This window comes from Pituophis catenifer, unplaced genomic scaffold (assembly GCF_029215685.1).
Source record: "Pituophis catenifer annectens isolate HBS135680 unplaced genomic scaffold, rPitCat1.0.hap2 SCAF_3, whole genome shotgun sequence".
Taxonomy (NCBI): domain Eukaryota; kingdom Metazoa; phylum Chordata; class Lepidosauria; order Squamata; family Colubridae; genus Pituophis; species Pituophis catenifer.
In genome coordinates this window covers 49,794,816-49,816,578 of record NW_027256883.1, presented here as the reverse complement: position 1 = coordinate 49,816,578, position 21,763 = coordinate 49,794,816, and the positions used below count along the sequence as shown (strand labels likewise).

Below are 21,763 nucleotides of genomic sequence, written 5' to 3'. Positions count from 1 at the left end.
TTGAAGAGAAATACAGTGTTTCAAATAATTTTGATCTGAATGGTTAAAGTGTGTAATTAAACATTTAAAAAACACACACTTCTTCACATTATTTACAGCAAATAAAATATTTTTTATGCTTTGTGTATCTATCTTCTTTCTTGTAAAATTGCACAAGGCAACCATCAATCAGTTTTCAGCAGATTCAAGTATTCTTTATCTGTTTTCTCAGTATTTTACTGGGTGCTCCAGGAGTTTTGCTCCGGGAATCCTGTATTTGGGTAAAGGTGTAAAATCAAAGAAGCAGTGTTGAAAATTGGGATGGATTCGAAAATATATTACTATATATAAGACTTGGCTCTAACCCTAACTGAAAAACTCAGTTGATATAAAAATTATTGAAATCTAACAGTATCTTAACCATACTGGTGAGAAGACAAATTTTCTCTTGAACTTTATATAGTAATGTATCATCCGCATTTATCTATGAGTATTATTTTTAAAAGCATAAACACCCACAAATCAAAAGCTAAATATTTGATTGAATATTGTACATTCTGGCTGCTTTCCTAGGGAAAAATATGGAAAGTTCCAGTAACAGAACTTTATATTCCTGGTAACTGACAATGGCCACTCCCTCCCTCCCCTTCTGTCCCAAAATAACCGAATGTTTTCTCAAATTTAGGCTAAACGTCACAGGAAACAACTCAGGAGAATGTTTTCAGTGTCAAGTAACAAATGTGGAAAATGAAGATTAAAGAGTTGGATTAAGTATTTTTGAGGGGTTTCTTTTAATAAAAGCAATGTAAAAAGTACATACATGTCTCCATGAGTTTACAAACATTGCATGTTGCTTCATTTTTTACATGCACACTAGCAATTTTGTTTCCTGTGAAACTCAGATTGCACATTTACAAGTACCTGCTCAATTACCTGCTCAAAATTACCTGCTCAAAAGCACAACCACAACTGAATTTTGCTACACATCTGATTTTGTAATATGGACTTTCTCTTTCATATTAGATGGTACATATTACAAAATCAGATGTGTAGCAAAATTCAGTGTTCATAGTTTTGAGCAGGTAATTACTGTACTTGTAAATATGCAATCCAAGTTTCACAGGAAACAAAATCAAATTTTATAATATGTACTTTCTCTTTCTGGGTTGGGGCACAGTGGCTCAGCAGTTAAAGATACTGAGCTTGTGAACGGGAAAGCTAACAGCCTGAGTTTGAGACCCAAGTGTTGCCCAACGGGGTAAGTTCCTGTTCCTGCCCCAGCTTCTGCCCACCTAGCAGTTTGAAAACAAATGTGAGTAGATTAATAGGTACCCCTTCGGTGGGAAGCTAACAGACAATGCTGGTTCCCTTGGCCAAGAGGGATGAGATGAGCACCGTTCAGAAATATAATTTCTTTTCTGAGAATGTGTTTTGATTCCAACATCCATGCTAGGGTATTGATCTGATTGAGCACAGGTCAAAATCTGAGAGCAAAAGTTATCCTTACTCCTTTGATTTCTGTTGTGCCAATCAATATTCAGTGACTATTTTATGTGCTGATTTGATAATGGAAACATTTCCTTGGCAACCTGTTAGCTATTTCTTTCACGAACCATTATCTCCTGATGCAACTGGCTAGGTGAGACAAAGTGAGGAAAAACTAACTTCTGAACACCTCTGATCAAAATAAGAAGAATACTCATTTTAATGCCCTTACAAAAAACAAGTTTCTGTAATAATGTATCACATCCAAACAGTAGGGCAGTGCTTAGTATCTGCTAACATTGGTGGGATAAATCTTAAATGTGTGCTCAGGTTTCTTTAAATATTAGAACCAAGGGTGAGAAAGTGGAGGAGGTTGTTGCTAGCTACCAGAAAAGATGATCCATTGGTCTCTTCTCAATCACCTAACTGGCATGACTAGTAATAAAAATATGTCAAAGAAAGGTCATTCCAAAAAAGAGGAACTAAGGCTTACATGTTTGATCCCGAAGTGGCTGAAGTGGCACTCCACTATAGTAACAAAAAAGACCGGGGGGCGGGGGGCGGACGATGGTTTTACAAATATAAGGAAAATTGAGCACCATTCAGGATGAAGCTTTTAAACTGTCCATTGGGAAATCTATTTTAAGAACTCAACTAAAAACTAAAGATGTAAGGGGTTAGGTTAGCTCATCCAATCTGACAAAACTTGGCAGTGATGTTTGAACAAGTTAATGAACAGCTTAAAGAATTGTCTTCTCAAGTTGTGGAGGTTGCCCAAAATGCTGGCAAAGCATATGAAGTTATTACTAAAAATAAATATTGATATTGGAAAAGTTACAGACATTATTTGGATTTTCTGTTATTCAGGATCAGAATAGAATAAATAATGTGAGACTTTGAGAAAATGTAGAAAAACTGTATATTTCATTGCAAGCTTAATGGAAAGCTATCAGACATAAAATTTTCTGATAAACGTGGAAGGGCTATAATACTAAGATTTGTAAATGCTCTGGTGAGAGACAGAACTTAGCAAAACATTTGTGGGCTGGAAGACATAAATTGGGACAGAGATAAAGTATTATATTTTCAAGATATTAGTTCAACCAAGTTACAAAGAAAAGTTGTCAGTCTTTGACGGAAGAATGATGAAAAAGCAAAATATGGTATTAGCCTTGAAAGCCAGCTGGGAGACCTTGGGCCTGTTATTCTCTCTCAGCCCAACTCACTTGTTGTGGGGAAAACAGGAAGAGGAAGGTGTCTTGGATATGTTCACCGCCTTCAGTTATTTGTAAAAATAATAATAGCAGAATAGAAATAACATAAAATGGGAGTTTTGTTTCTAGTTAATGTCATTTTATCCATAAAGAAGATTCCTATGTTTCAAGAGATGAGTAGAGACATAATTGTTGTAAGATGTTTAATATTTTTCATATTAGTTGGGAAATAAGATCAAATATAGAGATGAGAGAATTGTAAACAAGTTAATGTAAGAATAAGAGAATCTGGGAATGGAGAAACTACAGCTCAACTAGACTGTCTACAGTATTTAATTTTAATTAATTTAATTTAATTTCTCTGTCACTTAACTCCAAAACAACTCTGGTTGCTTTACAATGTTAGTAAACAACAATAGTATATAAAAGAATGGGTGTCTGAGGGAACAATAAACCATTCTTTCACATTCTCCACAGTTTAAAGGGGTCCTCCCAAACTAAGGGAAGGCCTGGGGGAAAAATCAGGTTTTTAAATTAGAGGGTTTAATTAGTCCTCTGTGAACTGCTTTCATATGTGGTCTAAATGGTTAGGAAGTAGTTAGTGAGAAGGGGAGGGGAATGGAGAGAGAAACTGAGAAAAGGTGGGGAAAGGCAAAAAAAAAAATCATTTTTTTGGGAAGATTTCTCAGACAATGCCAATGAATTGACTTGGAATAAAGTTTCATTGTTAATGAGTTTACTCTGCAAAAATGGTAGGAACAGAGAAGTGTAAATGGTCAGCAGGTGAATAGCATAGGATAGTTTTTTCTAAATGCTAGGAAGTTAGGAGATCAAATGAAAAGAATTAGAATTGGTAAATATTTAAATTTGTCTGTACTTGTCTTATAAGTAACATATATATTGGGGGGGGAAAGACAAATATTTTGGAATAAAAATTATGGGCAAAGATGTGATAAGCCAAAGCGATTGCATTTTACTTAAAGCTAATGTTGATTTCACAGTAGAAAAGATTCAAAAAGATGTATTTTTAATTAAAATGAAGTTTGATACATTGGTTTTTGTATATGTATTTAGTCAGAATCAAATTGGATTTCTACAAAAAGTATTGTCATGAATATATTTATTTTAAGAATTTATTTTAGGGGGAAAATATTGATGCAGGCACACCTGGGGAAATGGAGCAAGTTTAGGATATTTAGGAATTAAAAATTTATGGCTTAAATATAATAGACCAATTATATTGGTCAATATAAGGATCAATTAATCTATACAAGCAACTGAACATATTAAAAATGGAAAATCCCTGGTCCTGAAGGGTTAAAAGGTGAATTTTATAAGTAGTTGAAGTTTTTCTTGGCATTGAGCAAACTGAAGCATCAGGGAAATTTTCTGTTCTCTTGCAATTCTAAATAATTCCTAAATCATTTGAAATCCATTATAGGCTTTTTTAATAGACCTACTGTGTTTCTCCAAAAAGACGACCCACCTTGAAAAGAAGCCCTATCATGTTTTTGAGCGCATGCAATCAAATTAAGCCCGACCCTCAAAATTAACCCTAATTAAGACCCTGCCCACCCTGCGGTGCAGGGGGTGGGGCGCGGCACACAGGTAAAAATAAGCTAGGGGGGGATGGGGTAGGTGGAGCTGCCCTACTCATCAGGCCTTGCATACCCTGACACCCGCCTCGCCTTCTGCAGCTGCTTGCTGCCACTCATACGCATCGCCTCAGCCTCTGTTTTGCTTTTAGATGCCTGCCGGAAGGCATCTGCAGCCGATAACAGAGCTCCAGATCTGGATATTTGTCCTTCTGAAAGCTTCCCTTTGAAGACTATACTACAGCAACTTTCAGATATTGTAGGCATAGTAAAATAGCTCATAATAATGGGAATTGTAATCCAATGCATCTGTGCTTTAGAAAGCTGTAAAAATAGGGTTTTTTCATATTATATAAGTGAACCTTCCACAGGCAAGCAGATTTATACACATTCTTCTTACACTTCTGTATATGATGATAATGTAGAATTGCTGCCATCTCTATCTCTGTTAGTGTACTAACACAAGATTGGAGGCAGCCTAGTGGATTGTGCATTAAGGCAAAGGGACAATTGCTGACTTCTTCTGTCACTGGCTATCTATAAACACACTGTGATAAAATTATTGGAATGGTAGAAATAGAAGATTTTTTTGTTTCAATTGTTTCCCAAGCATTGTTGCAAATAGTCATTATCAATCCAATATAGTGCAGGCCAGTGGTGGGATTCTACTAGTTAGATCCAACTTTCAGCCGTGAACGAACCGGTTCTCTCTTTCTTTCAAGTGGGCCCGCCCGCCCCTGCATTATACTTAACTATATTTCTGCTTCCGAAGCTCAGCTGATAGGGCTGCAGGGCGGATTGCCGCTCCTCAGCTGTTTTCCTTGCTCTCACTTTAATTTTCTACAAATTGCGCGCTCAGCAAACCGGTTGCTAAACCGGTAGGATCCCACCCGTGGTGCAGGCTCTAGAATGCCACTGAGGTGGGAACAGTAGCCCACTGCCAAAAAGATGGCTGCCAAGAAGAGAGTGAGAGAACCATTGTAAGAGACAAACCAAGTAACCTGTTGACATCTTGTTCTGTACCTAGCATCTTAATTTCTGCCAAACAGTTATTTTTTGAATTTTCTATTATGATAATAGTTAAATCTATGCTGATGCTGATGTTTTTAAATGGGGAAACTGTCTATTTTGAGTGTATTATTTTGGTAGGATTCTGACCTAGTAACAGGACAAGTTAGGTTGATGGAAGAGGTGCTTATTATATGTTTTGATTCCCTATTTAATGACGTTGCAGGTCCTGATAGGATACCTCTCAGGGAAGAATTTGAACAGATCATGCTGAAAGCTATGCAGGAATTTACTTCAAGGGAACAGTCCTTACAAATGAATGCGCCGAGCATCTCCTTGTCGCCAGCTCAACTTCCATGGCTTGCTAAATTAATTGCTAGCGTTTCCCAAGACATGGTACATGTGGTGGTTACTCAGAATTCCTTGGCAGAAGGCATTTCTGAAACACTGCGGTCACTGACTGAAATGAAGCACCAACAGAGGGTGCCAGATTATGTGGTTGCTATCTGCACCTCGAAGATCAGAGGAAGTGAGTTCTGTGTGATAGTTTTAGGTAGGTATTTTTTTTTTTTTGTATAGTATCTTAACTACATTTTTACTGAAATGTAATAAAAATATTTGGTGTCTTAATATGTTTTAAACATATAGTTTCTGTGTTATTGTTGGATCCCAGTCAGAGAGATAAGCAGACAGAAGGCTTACTGAAATCTACTTTTAAATAACCTGCTTATACTACCAACTCCAAACAAAAATCATAAATAGATAACATTAAATACTCACAAAACAACATAAACACTATTCTGTATCAGTGGTGAGTTCCTCCCGGTTCCTCCTGGTTCTGCTGAGCCGGTAGCGGTGACGATATGATGTCACCGAACCAGTTCTGACCCCCCACCCCCCGTGTTATTCTTACCTTTTATTTGGCCCCACCCCCAATCTATTGCTTCCTCCTGAGTCCCAGATGATGGCTAGAGGGAAAAAAACTGTTTAAACACTTGCCACGGGGCTTCAAAGGGCTGCCCTACAGCTGATCAGTGTTGAAAGAAAACAAATGAGTAGACCGGTGCCTGCAAAAATAAATGGGTAGATCGGTACAGCTCTGCAAGCAGTTAAAAGCCTGGTAGACCAGTACCTCTGTTAAATCCTAAATATTTGTCACATGACCATCAAGCCACGCCCACAAAATAAGCCACGCCCACAGAACCGGTAGTAAAAAAAATTTAGAACCCACCCCTGTTCTGTATCCTGGCATGTGGGTTATACCATCAACTTTAACCATCAAAAGCCTTCCACAGAAGTTAGCTTTGATTATCTTAGAAATGTAAAATGGGTACATTCAGATTTTCAGAAACATTCCAGAAATATGTTTCTCCACCACCCCAGATTCATTGATAGTAGGAAGAATATTGGTACCCTTTGAGAATGGAGGAAGTAAATGATTTCTCCAGCCCTTCAATTCTTGTATCTTTCCAGGCCCCAACTGATTTCATATCCAGAATGGTCTTTGTGGTGGTTGAAGTGCCCTCTTTCCTGCAATAATATGTGCTAGATTTCTTTGGTAAGAAATAGAACCAAAGAACACAACACCTCCCCCCCAAGTAAGCAAGGTTTCATTTTAATTTTAAAATAATATACTAGATGTTTATTTTATTAATTAATTTATTTTATTAAATTTGTATACCGCCCTACTCCCGAAGGACTCAGGGCGGTGAACAGCCATAAAATAAAACATATAGATACAAAATTTAAAATAGAGATAAAACTAATTAAATAAATTTGGCTGAAGCATTTTAAAACCAAATCTAAAATTTCCATTTAAAAAGGCCAGTTTGATGAAATAAGAACGTCTTAAGCGCGCGACGGAAGGTACGCAGATCCGGAATCCTCCGTATCTCCGGGGGGAGCTCGTTCCAGATCGTAGGTGCCCCCACAGAGAAGGCTCTCCCCCTGGGGGCCGCCAGCCGACATTGTTTGGCCGACGGCACCCAGTCAAAATAATCTGATATGGAGAAAAGTGGATTTCACTCTGACTTGCACAATGTTCTAATCTACTGAATGGGGAAGAACTTGCTTGCAGAATAGTCTGTGTTAAAATTTTCTGCTGTTACCTGTTGCTATTTTTAGTTCTTGTTTTACAAACATTCGGACTTTCTCAAATGGCATTAAATGCAGCTAAAGAGCTGTGAGAGTTTTTGTACCATTTCTCTATGTTTGATTTTTTTTATTTAGACATTTTTATTCCACCTTTATTATTTCCACCTTTTATTATTTTTAAAAAGTAACTCAAAATAACTCAAGGTGGAAAAATAACCTAATGTTCCTCCCTCCCCTTATTTTCCTATAACTGTGATGGCGAACCTATGACACGCGTGCCACAGGTGGCACACGGAGCCATATTAGTGGGCAAGCCAGCTCAGCTTTGGGGTGTATGCGCACGCCGGCCAGCTGATTTTCGGGCCTTCTGGGCTCACCAGAAGTAGGGAAACAGGCTGTTTCCTGCCTTTGGAGGGCCTGGGGGCGTGGTGGGGAAGGCCCGTTTTTCTTTCTTACCTTGGCTCCAGATCCTCTCTATTTATCTGGGAAGGGCGAAAACAGCCTTTCCCACTCCCTTGGAGGCCCTACGGAGGCTGAAAGGGCCCATTTCCCAACTCCCGGTGGGACAGGAAGTGACATTTTTTCCTGTCCCCAGCCTCCAGAGACTCCTAGAGAGGCTCCTAGAGACTCCTAGAGAGGCTCCTAGAGACTGCTAGAGAGGTTCTGGAGGCTGGGGACAGCAAAAAATGTCACTTCCTGTCCCACCGAGAGTTGGGAAATGGGCCCTTTCAGCCTCTGTAGGGCCTCCAAGGGAGTGGGAAAGGCTGTTTTCGCCCTTCCCAGATACACAGAGAGGATCTGGAACCAGGTAAGAAAGAAAAATGGGCCTACCAGGCCATCATGTGCCAGGAGCGGGGGGGGGAGGGGGTTGCGCATGCATGCGCGTGGGCACGTGCGCGCATGACCCTCCCCCCCCTCTCCTGGCACCCGATGGCAAAAAGGTTAGCCATTACTGTCCTATAACAACAAAGTTGTGAGGTGAATTGGGCTGAGAAAGAATGACTGGATCCAAAGTCTCCCAGCTGGCTTTCATACCTAAGATAGGACTAGAGTTCACAGTCTCCTGATTTCTAGTCTGATGCCTTAACCACTAGATCAAACTGGCTATTATTAATATAGGTTAGAAACCAAATATGGTGACAGAAAGAGACAGATTTGTGTGTTTCAATCACTGTTTTGTAGATTTAGAGTGTTAAATGGTTTAACAATCTTACTGATGTTTACTCAAATATACCAGTGTGTGGTTAATTTGTTGGACGTAGTCCAGGGAGATTCAAGTCCTGCTCAACCCTGCTCAACTGGATGACCTTGGACCAGTAATACTGTGTCATCCTACCTCAAGATGTATTTTGGGGAGGATAAAATTAGGGACAGGCTTCTAATTTATGCCTCCTTGAAATCTCCAATAATGTAGTAGTTAAATAAAACTTGTTTCTATCTGAATGTATCTAGGATTTTAAACATTAGCGCCACACCTGAATACTTATAAGAGTTGTAATTTAATTCAACCAGATATATGGCCCAGAGATGTGGGGAATTAATAATCTACAAACCAAATTTGTATTTTAATGACAGAGTAGAATGCAAAAAGCATTTGCTGGTAGAGTGAGATCTGAGGTAGTTGGGACTGAAGACAGAGTTTCCATCAATAAATCCTTTTTGTTAATGTTATATTTTCTCTTTTAAAAGGTGAGCTACTGATAGGTTTCTGGAATAGTAGTTTAAAAAAAGCATTGTTATATAATGAGAGATTACAAAATGTTTACAAGTTTATATATCCAGAAGTGTTAGATTTTCAAGATGATTGGGTAAATAAAAGATATACAGCAGTCTTCATTAATTACATAAGGCTACTTGGCTTTTCTGAGGAGTGTTAAAAGAAACACAGGAAGGTAAAATTCACGTTAAGCAAAGTCTTGACTTTTTTTCCTCTTGTCCCACTCCCACCCCCCTTGCTTTTTCCATAGGTCAATACCAGTCTAGAGCTCTGGCAGAGAGCATGCTTACCACCAGTGAGTTTTTAAAGGAGATAAGTTACGAGCTCATTACAGGAAAAGTTAGTTTTCTAGCATCACATTTCAAAAACACATCTTTAGGTGAGTGAATCTTACAGTCTGCCATTACTTTGAATTAATCATGTGCCCATTTTTACAAATAAAAAAATATTCACCTCAGAAATTAACAGATTTAATACTGATTATCACAGGCTGTCATTTTAAAATTGGTTCAAAAAGTCTTCAAATTTTATGAAGGAGTGCATGTGTAAAAGTAAACAAAAAGAGATAATAGGAAGAAAATAATTTTACTTTCGTCAGTTCTTAAAAGCATTAACTTATTGCCTCTTAATGTTATCTTATGTTAAGAGCTCCCCCTCCTGTTTAATACAAATGAATTATTTGGTACAAATGTTATTAATTTAATTATCTCTTCTACCAAGCTAGAAGCTTCTGTGTTTTGCCCAGGCAGGAGAAAAATTGGAGGGCAATAGGCTTTATGTTTTCTTTTCAAACAATGCTGGTAATCAGTTATTATTTTCAATCCTTCGATTCTAAAGTCTAATGCATTCAGTCTACAATATCCTCTTTGAAATTGACTTTGGCAGGAGGCTCCTAAAGTCACCCAATTATTGCCATGGCAAAAGGACAGTAATAAAAACTAAACATTGCTTCAAAATTGACTGAGTGAAACTTCACATTCACAAATTGTGTTCTTGCTTTAAAGTTGTAGGTCTTTTAACTGAGACACCTGGCTTTAAAGTGCTGACACAATCTTCCTGAGCAAATCCACTCTTGATACTCTCCACATTCACAGATTCATACCTTGAAGTAATGAAACAGCCAAGAATAAATGAGGCTCTGGGTCCTCATGTTTAAAGTAATACATGACTTCACACCATTTCTTACAAAATATTTAATGAGATAAATAAATATTTATATTATGAATGACTTCTTTACCAGGTGATGAATTGGACAAGTTATTAGAGTTGATGCAACAGAGACGGGGAGATAACGTCGTCATTCCATTCAGTGGAGATGTTAATGAGTGTGTATCATCTCAAGAAGCAGCTGCCATGATTTCCACTCAAGTACTGGGTAAGGATTATCTCATAAGAAATAATTTCTGTCAAACATTAATCTATACATAGGAACAGGATAATTTTGCATCACCGGCTTAAATATTGCAACCACAAAAAACTTAGGAGCCAGATGCTGCAATCATGAAACTACTGCTGGTGGTTTCCTCAAGTTTGGAAGCAGTTCGTATGCTGATGAATGTAAAAGTGGAAAGGAATATCTGTTTGCATGCATTTTGGATGTCAATATTGCCATGTTTTTCTCCAGTTCAAATGGATTTTTTTCTAAAATAATAGCATGATGTTTATCCTATTGGCAAAATGTGTAAGTGACAGCTTTAAATTTACATTAAATAATTTCTTGATTTTAAGCACTCTTGTTAAAAAATACTAGTATTGTAGCTGCACAGATTAAGGCTATTGTTTTAACATTGAAATTATTTATGCTATTTATTTAATGAATTTTACAATATGTCATATTATATTATTATAGTATTTATTCATCCTGTTTTTCTCCTAACCATAAACCTTTTCGGGGAAGAGTGGAATTCTAGTCCAGTTCTTACAGTATATTCTTATAGCGAGGCCTAGGTAGGCCTAGTTCACTTCAAAGAGAAAACCAATTATCAGACTTCTCTAGCTCAGCATTCCCTAATCCTTGTTTTCTAGATGTGTGTAGAATATGACTTCTAGAAGTCTTTCCAGAAATTTTAGAATTCTGGGAGCTACAATAAGCTCACATCAGGAAGGTGCCAAATTAGGTAAGGCTGCTCTAAATCACAAGAGAGACAGACATGTTTTAGTGTCCAGGAGCTACAACTAATATTGTTTGTGATGGACAAAGCTATGTGAAGCAGCTGCATATGAGTGGAATCAAAAGTTTTAGGGATTAATTCTAAGAGGTTTATTTTAGGATGTATATTATAATGTTATGTATTTTTGGTTTTAAAATAGTGACTTATAGAATACAAGAGATGTTGGGTTTTGGGGCCACATATAGCAGTGGATTTCAGTGCCAACTTCTGGACCAGAAAATAAATGATGATTCTACTTTATCCTAGACTTGGATACTGAAACTTTCCAGATTTATCAACCACAACTCACCGTTGCCAGAAAGCTCTTGTCACAGGTGTGTGCCATAGCAGATAGTGGCAACCAAAGTCTGGATCTGGGCCACTTCAACAAAGTAGATTTTATTGTTGTCGTTCCTCGTTCAGAGGTCCTTGTTCAACAAACCATCCAGCGGATTCGACAATCAGGTAAATAACCAAGAAGCTTATTAAATCCAGCAGAAACTTATTTTTCAGAATTCTATTTTTTCCTGCTAAGGGGAGATAGAAGAGCTATATAGGAGACTGTTAAATGAAAATCCTGTTAGGACTTTTTCTTATGATTTATAATTTCATAGGCCTCTCAACTAAAGTAATTTCAGTAAAGCTTGAATAAAACATCTCTTTCTGAATCATATGAAGAAAACTGAGCACCTTCTGAAGTAGTTGGATGAGCACTGCAAAAAGCACAGCTGTTTTTGTTGTTTAGAAAGAGTTGCTTTGCTTACATTGCATTGCGAAGCAATTTTCTAAAACTTTACAAAGTGGTAGTACAAAGTGTTAGTGCAAATACCTACAGTACAATACCTACAGCTATTTAACACAGAAGATTTCATAGATGAAAAAATAGTCTCTGAAGCTGTTGAATGGCCTCTTTGGGATAAGAGGCTGTAAGAAAAGTAAAACTTAATTTTCATCTATCATTTGTTCGCAAATATTTTTCTAGGTGATTAGAGTGAGTAAATATGTAACAATATGCCACAATTACAATATTTTTGGTCTTGTAACAATGGGTGCACATTTATGTATGATACTATATATACAGCATGGATTTTATAGGCATATATAGATTGATAATTGAAATCATACCTTTTACGTGCTGCTTTGACACTTAAAAAAATCTTTATTAATTTTGAATAAAATCCTCATTTCTTCTTCTAGGTGTTCTTGTAGACTTAGGGCTTGAAGAAAGTGGAACAGCTTACCAAAGAGCAGAAAAATATGTTGTGCAGCTTGACAATGAGGTCCAAACCAAGTTTGATAGTTTCATGAGACGAGTGAAACAGAATCCATATACTCTTTTTGTGCTTGTACATGACAATGCCAACGTGGATTTAACAAGGTAATGCATTGAAGTAAAGCCATATAATTTAAAAACTAAGCTATAGACTTCATATTATAAACCAATAGTGAGGATGTGCTTTTCAGATTGCTTATAATAAGTTATGTCGCAATAAATGCCTTTGGTCATTGAACTATATCAAACCTGTTTTAAAGACGGCTTGGGTTTTTTTGTGGGGGGATTGAGAAGGAGGCAGTTACAACTGTAATTATTTCATTTGGTTTTGTTACCAGAATGAGGAGTTACATGTTTCTAAAATTGGTTCTCTGTTGTTCTAAATGTGTGGAAATATTTTTTATGAAATGAGGGTAACCTTCATTGGTACCAATATTTAAGCAGGAACACTGCTGCAGGTTTCATAGAAGTGAATTTTGTTGGTTATACTACAGAGGTGGGAAAAGATATGGATCATGCTTCTTTTTGAACTGAGTGAATCTTGCTGTTTCTGTTTTAATCTATTTTATTTTGGTATACCAGACATGTCGTGTTTTGACTCTCTTCCCAGTGCTATCTCAAGCTCACTGTCTCATGGAGAGCCTAGTCAAGGACTTGCTGATAGAGTGATAAACTGCAGAGAAGTCCTTGAAGCTTTCAATCTCCTTGTCCTCCAAGTGAGTTCTTTTCCATCTGCTCTTCAGACTCTCCAATCCCGAATCAACTCAGCGAATGAGGTGCACTGGATACAGTTTGGCAATATGGTAAGGATCTAAAGATTACAAATAAAATACTTAGGAAATGTTAAATGTATTCTGAATAGCATGGCTTCAAGTGCACTGATAATAAAGAGGGGAATTGCTTTCTTGGTTTATTTTGATAGTTTATTATCAAAATCTGGTTGCATTCAAGGAGAAAATGTTTTCATAAGGTGGTCATCTATACAGTAGTCCGTTTAGTAACCAGACAGATTATCAATGCCTCGATTTGCCTTTGATATTCTAGAAATTATTTAGTCCCACCTTTATTTTCAGGAATTTAAATTTTGCCTTTCAGTGATGAATTGGATTTCTGGATTGAATTACACAAGAAAAGAAATAAAATACTGGCTAAAATTTTCAACTAATAGTATTTTAAAAGAATAACTTACTTCAAAATGTAGCAGTGTAGAAAAAGCTAGGAATATTTTTTAAGTCTTTGACCACAGAGGGATCCTCACTTCAAAATCCTTTCTTATCCATTTCCTTAATTTTGAAGAAATTAAGGGGATACCTGGGAAAAAAAACTGCAGGCATAAATCACATCATATGAGAAAAATGATGTAGACGAAGATAATCTAGCATTTACTAGCATTTACTGGTTTGATGATATATTGGTTCTCCTTTGGTTGGATTTTAATTCTGTTATGATTTCTGTTCTGAATTCTATTCTGAAGTTAATTCTAGAATAATATGTATGAAGGATTGGGGTTGTGTTAATTTTTATGTTGTTGTATATCTTACAATCTTTTATTTAGAATTGCAGTGGCTCTTCTGGGAAAGATAGTTTAGCTAAACAACCAATTGTGTTTAATAGCTGCATTGTTCACAGTGGATGTATACAGACATAATTTTGTTCACTGTTAAGGGGGAAAGGCACAAAAGGTTTATGTTTTAAATGTAGGTTAAGTGTAATCTGATTCTGAGAATCACTTTGTTTAAAATGTATCAAACAGGAGGAAATAACGGAAGATGAGAAACTGTACTTTGGCTTAAATGAATACAGCAAGTCTCTGCAGTGGGGAATCACAAGCCCTCTTCTGAGATGTGATGAAATTTTTGAAAAAATGGTGAATACACTCTTAGAGAGGTAAATGCTTTGGGAATAGTACTTAGGACTGTACGTTTCAGCACTCAGGCAGTCTCTTTTATTTAATAAATTCAATATGTAAATAGGGAAACAGTGAGAATGCTAATACTATCTAGATAAATTCTTGCGATATTGTTCATATTGAAATCTTTCTGGTATAAATCTAAGGAAGGCTGTTAGAGGTTGTCTTTAAATTACATTGTGAGTGATTCTACCTTTTAAAACATGATCGCCTTAAAAGAATAATGCTTTTCTCATATATTCCAAAAGGATATGATTTTTTAAAACTTCCCAGTCTAACTCACAGCCCTAGTATTTACTTGGGGGGGGGAGGGGTCTTTAACCAAATATTAATCAGATCCAGTCCTTTTTAGCTTTCTAAATTCAGCAGTAAGATCTTAAAATGACTAATATGTACCTAATCTATCATTATTATATTACTTATAAATTAATTTCTCATACATTTAACTTTTAAAAGGTTTTTAAAATGGCTAATAATAAAATTGCTCCAAATTGTGGTAATGTAATAAATTTAAGAAATAATTAGTAGGCTTGAAAATTGCTCCCCCACATAATCTTTTAATGGTTTAAACTTAGTTAATTACTGAGACAATTTTGAGAGAACAATAAGCTGTTGAAGCAAAGCAATGTGTCTTGTAACACTTTAAACCAGGGGCGTCAAACTTATGGTGTCACGTTGCCGTCACGTGACGTATCATGTTTTCCCCTTCACAGAGTTGGGGTGGGCGTGTCTTGCATGTGACGCATCCGGCCCATGGGCCGCCAGTTTGACACCCCTACTTTAAAGACTGCCAAATTTATTATTGGTTAATGTTTCCTGGATCACTACTTTATCAGATACATACATTCATCTGATTAAGGGGGCAGTAAGTTTTTGTAATAATAAATTTATTTGTCTCTTAAGTTGCCAAAAGGACACTTAATAATTTGTGGTAAACTTGTCAATTATAATAAATCAAAGTGTTAGCTTAGATTTCACTATTGGTTTGCTTTCAAGCATCCACTCATTAAGAGGACTGTTGTTCATAAACAATCTAGTCTTTGGGTTCTTCCAGTATTCTTTGTATAAATCAGGAATAAGTTCAGTTATGAAAATACTAAGGCACCTTTTCCAATCCTATAGTACTAGATATGTTGGGATACAAATACCAGAATTTTCAGCCAGTATGACCATGTTTGTTGGAGGTTATATTAATAAATATATATATATATATTAATATTACTTTAGTGGGAATTTCTTATATTTGCTTAGATTATATCTACTAGAGATCATCTGTATGACTATAACCTTTCAAACTAAAAGATACATTTAAACACAATGCTTATATGCCCACAACTGAGCACAGGGGACTCCAACTATCCAGAACAGAAGTATCATCTTTCATGCCAGATATGTTTATATCAAAATGACCTCTGTTCTTTCAAGGTATCCCAGGCTGCACAGTATGGTGATTCGCTGCTATCTCCTCATTCAGCAGTATTTGGAAGCTTTGATGGCTCTCACTACTATGTCCTCACTAAGAGACCACAGCACACCAGAAATTCTCAGCATAATGGATGATATCATCACTGCTCCTGGCAAGGATAAGAATGGCCGCGGGCACATGTTAGTGATCCGGATTCCTTCTGTGCAACTGGCAATGTTGGCAAAAGAGAGGCTGCAAGAAGCACGAGATAAACTAGGTCTGCAGTATCGTTTTGAGATCATTTTGGGGAACCCAGCTTCAGAGGTTATGATTGCCAAGCACTTTGTGAAAAGATTAAAGGTTAGCTTCAAAGGCCTGTTTGTGTGTGACTAATAGCCCAATCTGCTAAACTTGCATGGAAGCATATAGCAACCCATTGTTTGATTTCTTTGTTAAATTTCTTATGGAGAAGCCATAGAGATATTGGACAGAAGCAGGATATAGTAGGGGGATATAATACTGGCATTCTCTCTTCTTTAATGAAATTGTATATATTTTATAAAACAAAGGAATCTACCTTGCAGAATTGTGGTCACAAATTATGAATATTAATTGAGAGACATGAAACTATTCTGATCACCTTGTATTTGTTCAAGTGCTAATGATAGACTCTGATAATAGATCATCACACATTGAATGTTTTTGTGTAGAGTTTAGTTATGTACTCCCCCCCCCTAATTTTATGTAGGTTTGTTTTTACAACAGATGAAATTCTTACCAAACAGGGCAAGGAGATTTAAAGACAGATCACTCATAATGCTAATTCATAAGCTTGCCTAGTGTGAATGTAGCCATTTATACCTGCCAACTCCAGAGCTACCACAGAGAGCAAAGAAGAAAGCACAGAGATTCTCTGTCAAAAATAATTTTGTCTGCCATGAGTTTCTGAAGATTCTCAGTCATGTCTTGTGACCTTCAAAACAGCCAGTATGCCTGAATCCTAATAAAGGAGGCAAAGACATGAAAAATGCAATTTAAAAAAAAAAACAACTGTGAGATTTGGAAAATGTCGTAACTTTATTTATATATGGAAGAAAGGATCTTCCATATATGAAACTGCCATAGTTTACTTTTCATTGTTTTTGCTCTGGGAGTTGAGTTGTAGAAGATTTCTAATGCAAAACTTTCAATTTGTATACATTTCCTGCTGTTTACAGACTTTTTAAAACTGATGTTCTATTTTTTGATTGCTATCCTCCACTAGAATTTTTTTTTCATACAAAAAGGGTTTCTGAAACAACCTTAATGAGATTGAAAGCTTTTTTGTTGTTCTTTCTCATAGGCATGGAGAGGAAATGAAGAAGATGATTGGTTTCCTCATACTTATCAAGATTTAGAAGGTCTACCTTGCATTGTTGTTTTAACTGGCAAGGATCCATTAGGGGAAACATTTCCCAGGTATGCTGAGTTAGTCCACAGTGCAAATAAAAAAGCTTCCTAAAATATCTAGATTATTTCCAATTTCTTTCTTTAGGTGACAATCTGGTTATCTTCAACATCACAAATGTAACTTTTCTGTCTTATAATTGAAGGGAAAAAAACACATGTAACTGTAGGGAGCTGTGAAAACAGACAGCATTGATTGAAAAAAATATTTGATTGAGTTTCAAATCCCTAAGATCATAGTGCACAGTTTGTTATAAAATCTAAGTATAACATATGAAAGAACCCAGCATATGTATTCAGTAATACAGATAGAATTTTCATACAATTGATATGAGCTATAATCTGGATAATAGAAATAGCTTTTCTTGGTTTCAGGATGTGTCACAGAGGGCGTTTTATAAGTGCAATGCTCCAGTTGTAAAAAGGCTTCTATTTGGCCCAGTTTATACCAATATGGTTGCTGCCTAGGTGCATGGGATTCAAGTCCCAGAATTTTTAGTAATGATCCTGATGCCTGGAAGATTCTGGGAAGAAAAGTCCATACATGTACAGTAAATAGCATCATAAAAGTTTGTGAATATCTTTGAACTTTCAATATTTTTGCATAAATATGACCTACAACCTGATCTGTTCTCCACACAAATCCTAAAACTAGATGAAGAGAGCCTAATTAAACATATTAATCAAAAACTTTAAATTTCTTAATTGATTTGAGGAAAATGATCCAATCTAGCCTTGTAATTTAAAACCCTAATTTAAACAACAAAAAAAGCCGGATGAGTAATTAGACAAAATGTGGTTTGACAGAATGCTGAAAAATCATGGTGAGTGCCTCTATATCCTAAATATCACAACCAAACAAGTCTGACAAGTTCATATTTTATAAAGCATTACAATTCATTTGCATTTTATTTTATTTGTATAAAAAGTCTGTCCTACCTTCTTTTCAATATTTTTTTTATTTTATTAGCAAAGTTAAAACACAAACTCAAAAACAACAACAACCCATTCTGCCTTGTGCAGATGGTTCACTTATCACTTTAAATGACAAGAATTATAACCCCATCGTCCAGCAAGCCTTTCTATATTGCTTTTTCCCCAGGTCTTTGAAATACTGTGATCTTCGATTGATTGATTCAAGCTATTTAACTCGCACAGCCTTAGAACAAGAAGTAGGCCTAGCATGCTGCTATGTTTCCAAGGAGGCAATTCGAGGGCCTATTGTAGCTCTTGACCTTAGTGAAAAGGAGCAAGAGAAGACCAGCATTGGTGAGAATGATACCGATGAGCTGTTGATTGACTTGGAGAGGCCACAAAGTAATAGCAGTGCTGTGACTGGAACTTCAGGTTGGTTCTTAATTTTATCATTCACAGTGCTATAACTTGTAGTGAATGCCTTTTGTCCGGGAGGCACTGCTAATCCAGGATATAACAGAGGAAGTTTTGCAGGGTATAAGAAAATGGGGGAATAACAGTAATTTTTAGGAGAGAATAGGATAAGTGGAAAATGGAAAGGAATGGGTATAGGTGAAGTTTTCATACGATCCAGATTGATCGTATTATTTCAGAATGGAGGGGATGGAGATGAAAGAGGTGAAATGGGTATGCAAAGGCAGTTCAAGAGGAGCCATTAGTTAAAGTGGAAGTGTTATAGCCATCCTCAGAGTTGTCACAGTTTCCTCCCTCATTTATTAATCTCACTTATTAATGAGACACTCATCCAATCAATAGCCTGCCCTTAGGAGAGTGAGACATTGTAAGGTGGCTATGGGAGTCGCCCATGTCATCATGCAAGAGGCAGCCACTGTAGTCCCTTTACTTATGCATTGCTATTAGGACCTTGGATACTCCTCAGGTGAGAAATTGAAATTGTGGCTTTCACAACTGGAGTGGCTTGTCAACTCAAATGCCTGATTCTAAATGTCCTTTCAACAGGCTGCGTTGAATGGTCAGAGGTGGCCTTTAATATGTATTAGGCAAATGAGGGCCATAACTGGAAAGGACTATATCATACCTGTGGGTAGTCCAGTTTATTTCCCAGGTTTGAAGCAGGAATTTTGTAAGTTTCATTTTCTTCTTTTGTGTCTTAGTCTTTTAAAAATGGTATTTAAAAAGCTCTGCTTTAGGGCTTTCAGAATATTTTTTTGTATTTTTCACTTAAAATAGTAGTAAAACCTTGCCAGTTAATGATTACTTAGGTTGATGGAGTCTCTACCTCAGAAAAGGGTTCAAGAACTGCTTATAGATTTCAAACCTCAAGTTTTCTACTCTGTCTTACCAGAAAGTGTTGGGGTAGAGTGGCTACTGCCTGTTCCAGTCCACCACCTAGAATGGCCATTTTATCTTGTCTAGACATAGGACCATACCTAGCGTTCAGATGACTTCCAGGAAATTGGCAAGTGGCTATAATGGGATCTAAATATAGTAATCCTCTTGTCTGAGATAGTTTGAAGGTAACTGCATAATATTAGTAGTGGATATCTTTTTCTTTATGCAGGATTTCAAATAGCCTTGAATGCCAGTGGAAGGCTGAAACATTCTTCCAATTAGCATTATGAAAAAAATGATATTTCTTTTCTAAGCCAATATTAGATATATTTTTTTCTGATGTGGACTAATTTTGACCTTTATTGACTATAGCTCAGTGAGCAGGGATGGCACAGTCATTGCTGCCAGCTGAATAGCAGAGAGAATCCTGGCTAATTGTGCTTTTTTTCCTGTCTAGAAAGTGAACATAATAGCCAGAGTATGTAGAACTAATAACTAGAGTTGTTTTTATTCAAATATCTGTTGATTTCTGAAGTCAGTGAAAGTCTCTTTCAAACATGCTGTAGTTAGAATAAAATATTTGTGGAGAAAGGGGAAGACACTTTGTACTTCTATCAAGAATTATAATCTCAAATAATAAATATTGATGTAACCACGACCCAAAAATATTTATCAAACCCCCACTCAGATCTTCTCTTTCCTTCCTGGACAGGATTCCTGTTCTTATTTTACTGATTAAGATTTGTCCTGGGCAGGGGTGGGTTCTAAATTTTTTTACTACCGGTTCTGTGGGCGTGGCTTATTTTGTGGACGTGGCTTGGTGGGGGGTAATGTGACTGGGTGGGCGTGGCCAACTTTTTTTTTTTTAACTTTTAAAAGCATTTTTTCTACAACCTTAAGAGGTTGCAGAAAAAAATGCTTTTAGGAGCCTCTGACGATCAGGCAACTCAGCTGGGATCGCCAGAGGCTTTTAAAGGCATTTTTTTTTCTACAACCCCTTCAGCCAAAGAGGTTGTAGGGGAAAAAATGCCTTTAAAAGCCTCTGGTGATTCCCAGCTGAGCTGCGCAATCATCAGAGGCTTTTTTTTACTTTTAAAAGCATTTTTTCGGCCGAAGAGGTTGTACAAAAAATGCTTTAAAAAGTTTTTTAAAAAAAGCCTCTGATGAGGTGGGCGGGGTAAGCAAGCGGTGACCGGGCCGGGGACCGGTTCAGGGGCGTGGCCAGCCAATGTTATTACCGGTTCTCCAAACTACTACAAATTTTTACTATTGGTCCTTGCGAACTGGTGCGAACCGGGAGCAACCCACCACTGGTGCTGGGTCTACTAAATCTTCACTGCAAAAATCCAGATAACCATTAGAGGGCATCAAAGAGATGAAAAAAACTTGCTATCTTTACTGTCATATAAAGGTCATCTGGATCTTTGCATCCCAGACCTGGTAGCCCTAAATCTGTGGAAATTATACTCTCATTAAATGTTCCTTTTTAGATCATTGTATTTGAAATTTGGAGAAATTAGACTTGTTGGAGTTGGTTTTCTTCTGTTAATCTTTTCAAATAACCATTACTAAGAACTGGCAACAGGATGTTATGAAGAGTTCCACAGTACAATAAATCATGGCTTGTGTATCCATAATTTATTAAATCCAAATTGGCAGATTATATACAACAACTAAGCCTGTGATGGTGAACTTATGGCACACGTGCTAGAGGTACACACACAGCCCTCTCTGTGGACACATACGCTGTCTCTAGCTGCTCTTCTGGTTTCCAGGACACGTATGCGCACTGGCCAGCTGGTCTTTGTGGGCACTGGAGCTCCAGAAAGTCTTTAGGTTTCCGGCGCTCCAGTGCATGCGCACGTTCTGGTTTGGGCACTCAGTGCCAAAAAGGTTTGCCATCACTGCACTAAGCCATAAGAAAACTACATTATGGGTTGGTGGTCAGGCTGTTTTTAACTCCTTAATAGCAATAGCGCTTAGATTTATATACTGCTTCACAGTGCTTTTACAGCCCTCTCTAAGCAGTTTACAACGTCAGCCTATTGCCCCCAGCAATCTGGGTCCTCATTTTACCCACCTTGGAAGGATGGAAGGCTGAATCAACCTTGAGCCTGGTGAGATTTGATCTGCCAAATTACAGGCAGCTGACAGCCAGCAGAAGTAGCCTGAAGTACTGCATTCTAACCACTGCGCTACCACCACTCTTACCATGGCTCT

At 37.1% G+C, this 21,763-nt stretch overlaps 1 protein-coding gene across 1 annotated transcript in view; it reads left to right on the top strand.

Annotated features, from left to right (window-relative positions):
- Positions 1-21,763, top strand: part of GREB1L (GREB1 like retinoic acid receptor coactivator) — an 80,737-nt gene that overhangs the window by 40,035 nt on the left and 18,939 nt on the right. Inside the window, exons 10-19 of the mRNA XM_070942348.1 lie at positions 5,508-5,834; positions 9,343-9,471; positions 10,333-10,467; positions 11,510-11,707; positions 12,440-12,620; positions 13,126-13,318; positions 14,269-14,402; positions 15,850-16,189; positions 17,172-17,287; positions 18,378-18,622. Of these exons, the coding sequence (XP_070798449.1) occupies positions 5,508-5,834; positions 9,343-9,471; positions 10,333-10,467; positions 11,510-11,707; positions 12,440-12,620; positions 13,126-13,318; positions 14,269-14,402; positions 15,850-16,189; positions 17,172-17,287; positions 18,378-18,622 (1,998 nt within the window). The remainder of the gene's footprint in view (positions 1-5,507; positions 5,835-9,342; positions 9,472-10,332; positions 10,468-11,509; positions 11,708-12,439; positions 12,621-13,125; positions 13,319-14,268; positions 14,403-15,849; positions 16,190-17,171; positions 17,288-18,377; positions 18,623-21,763) is intronic.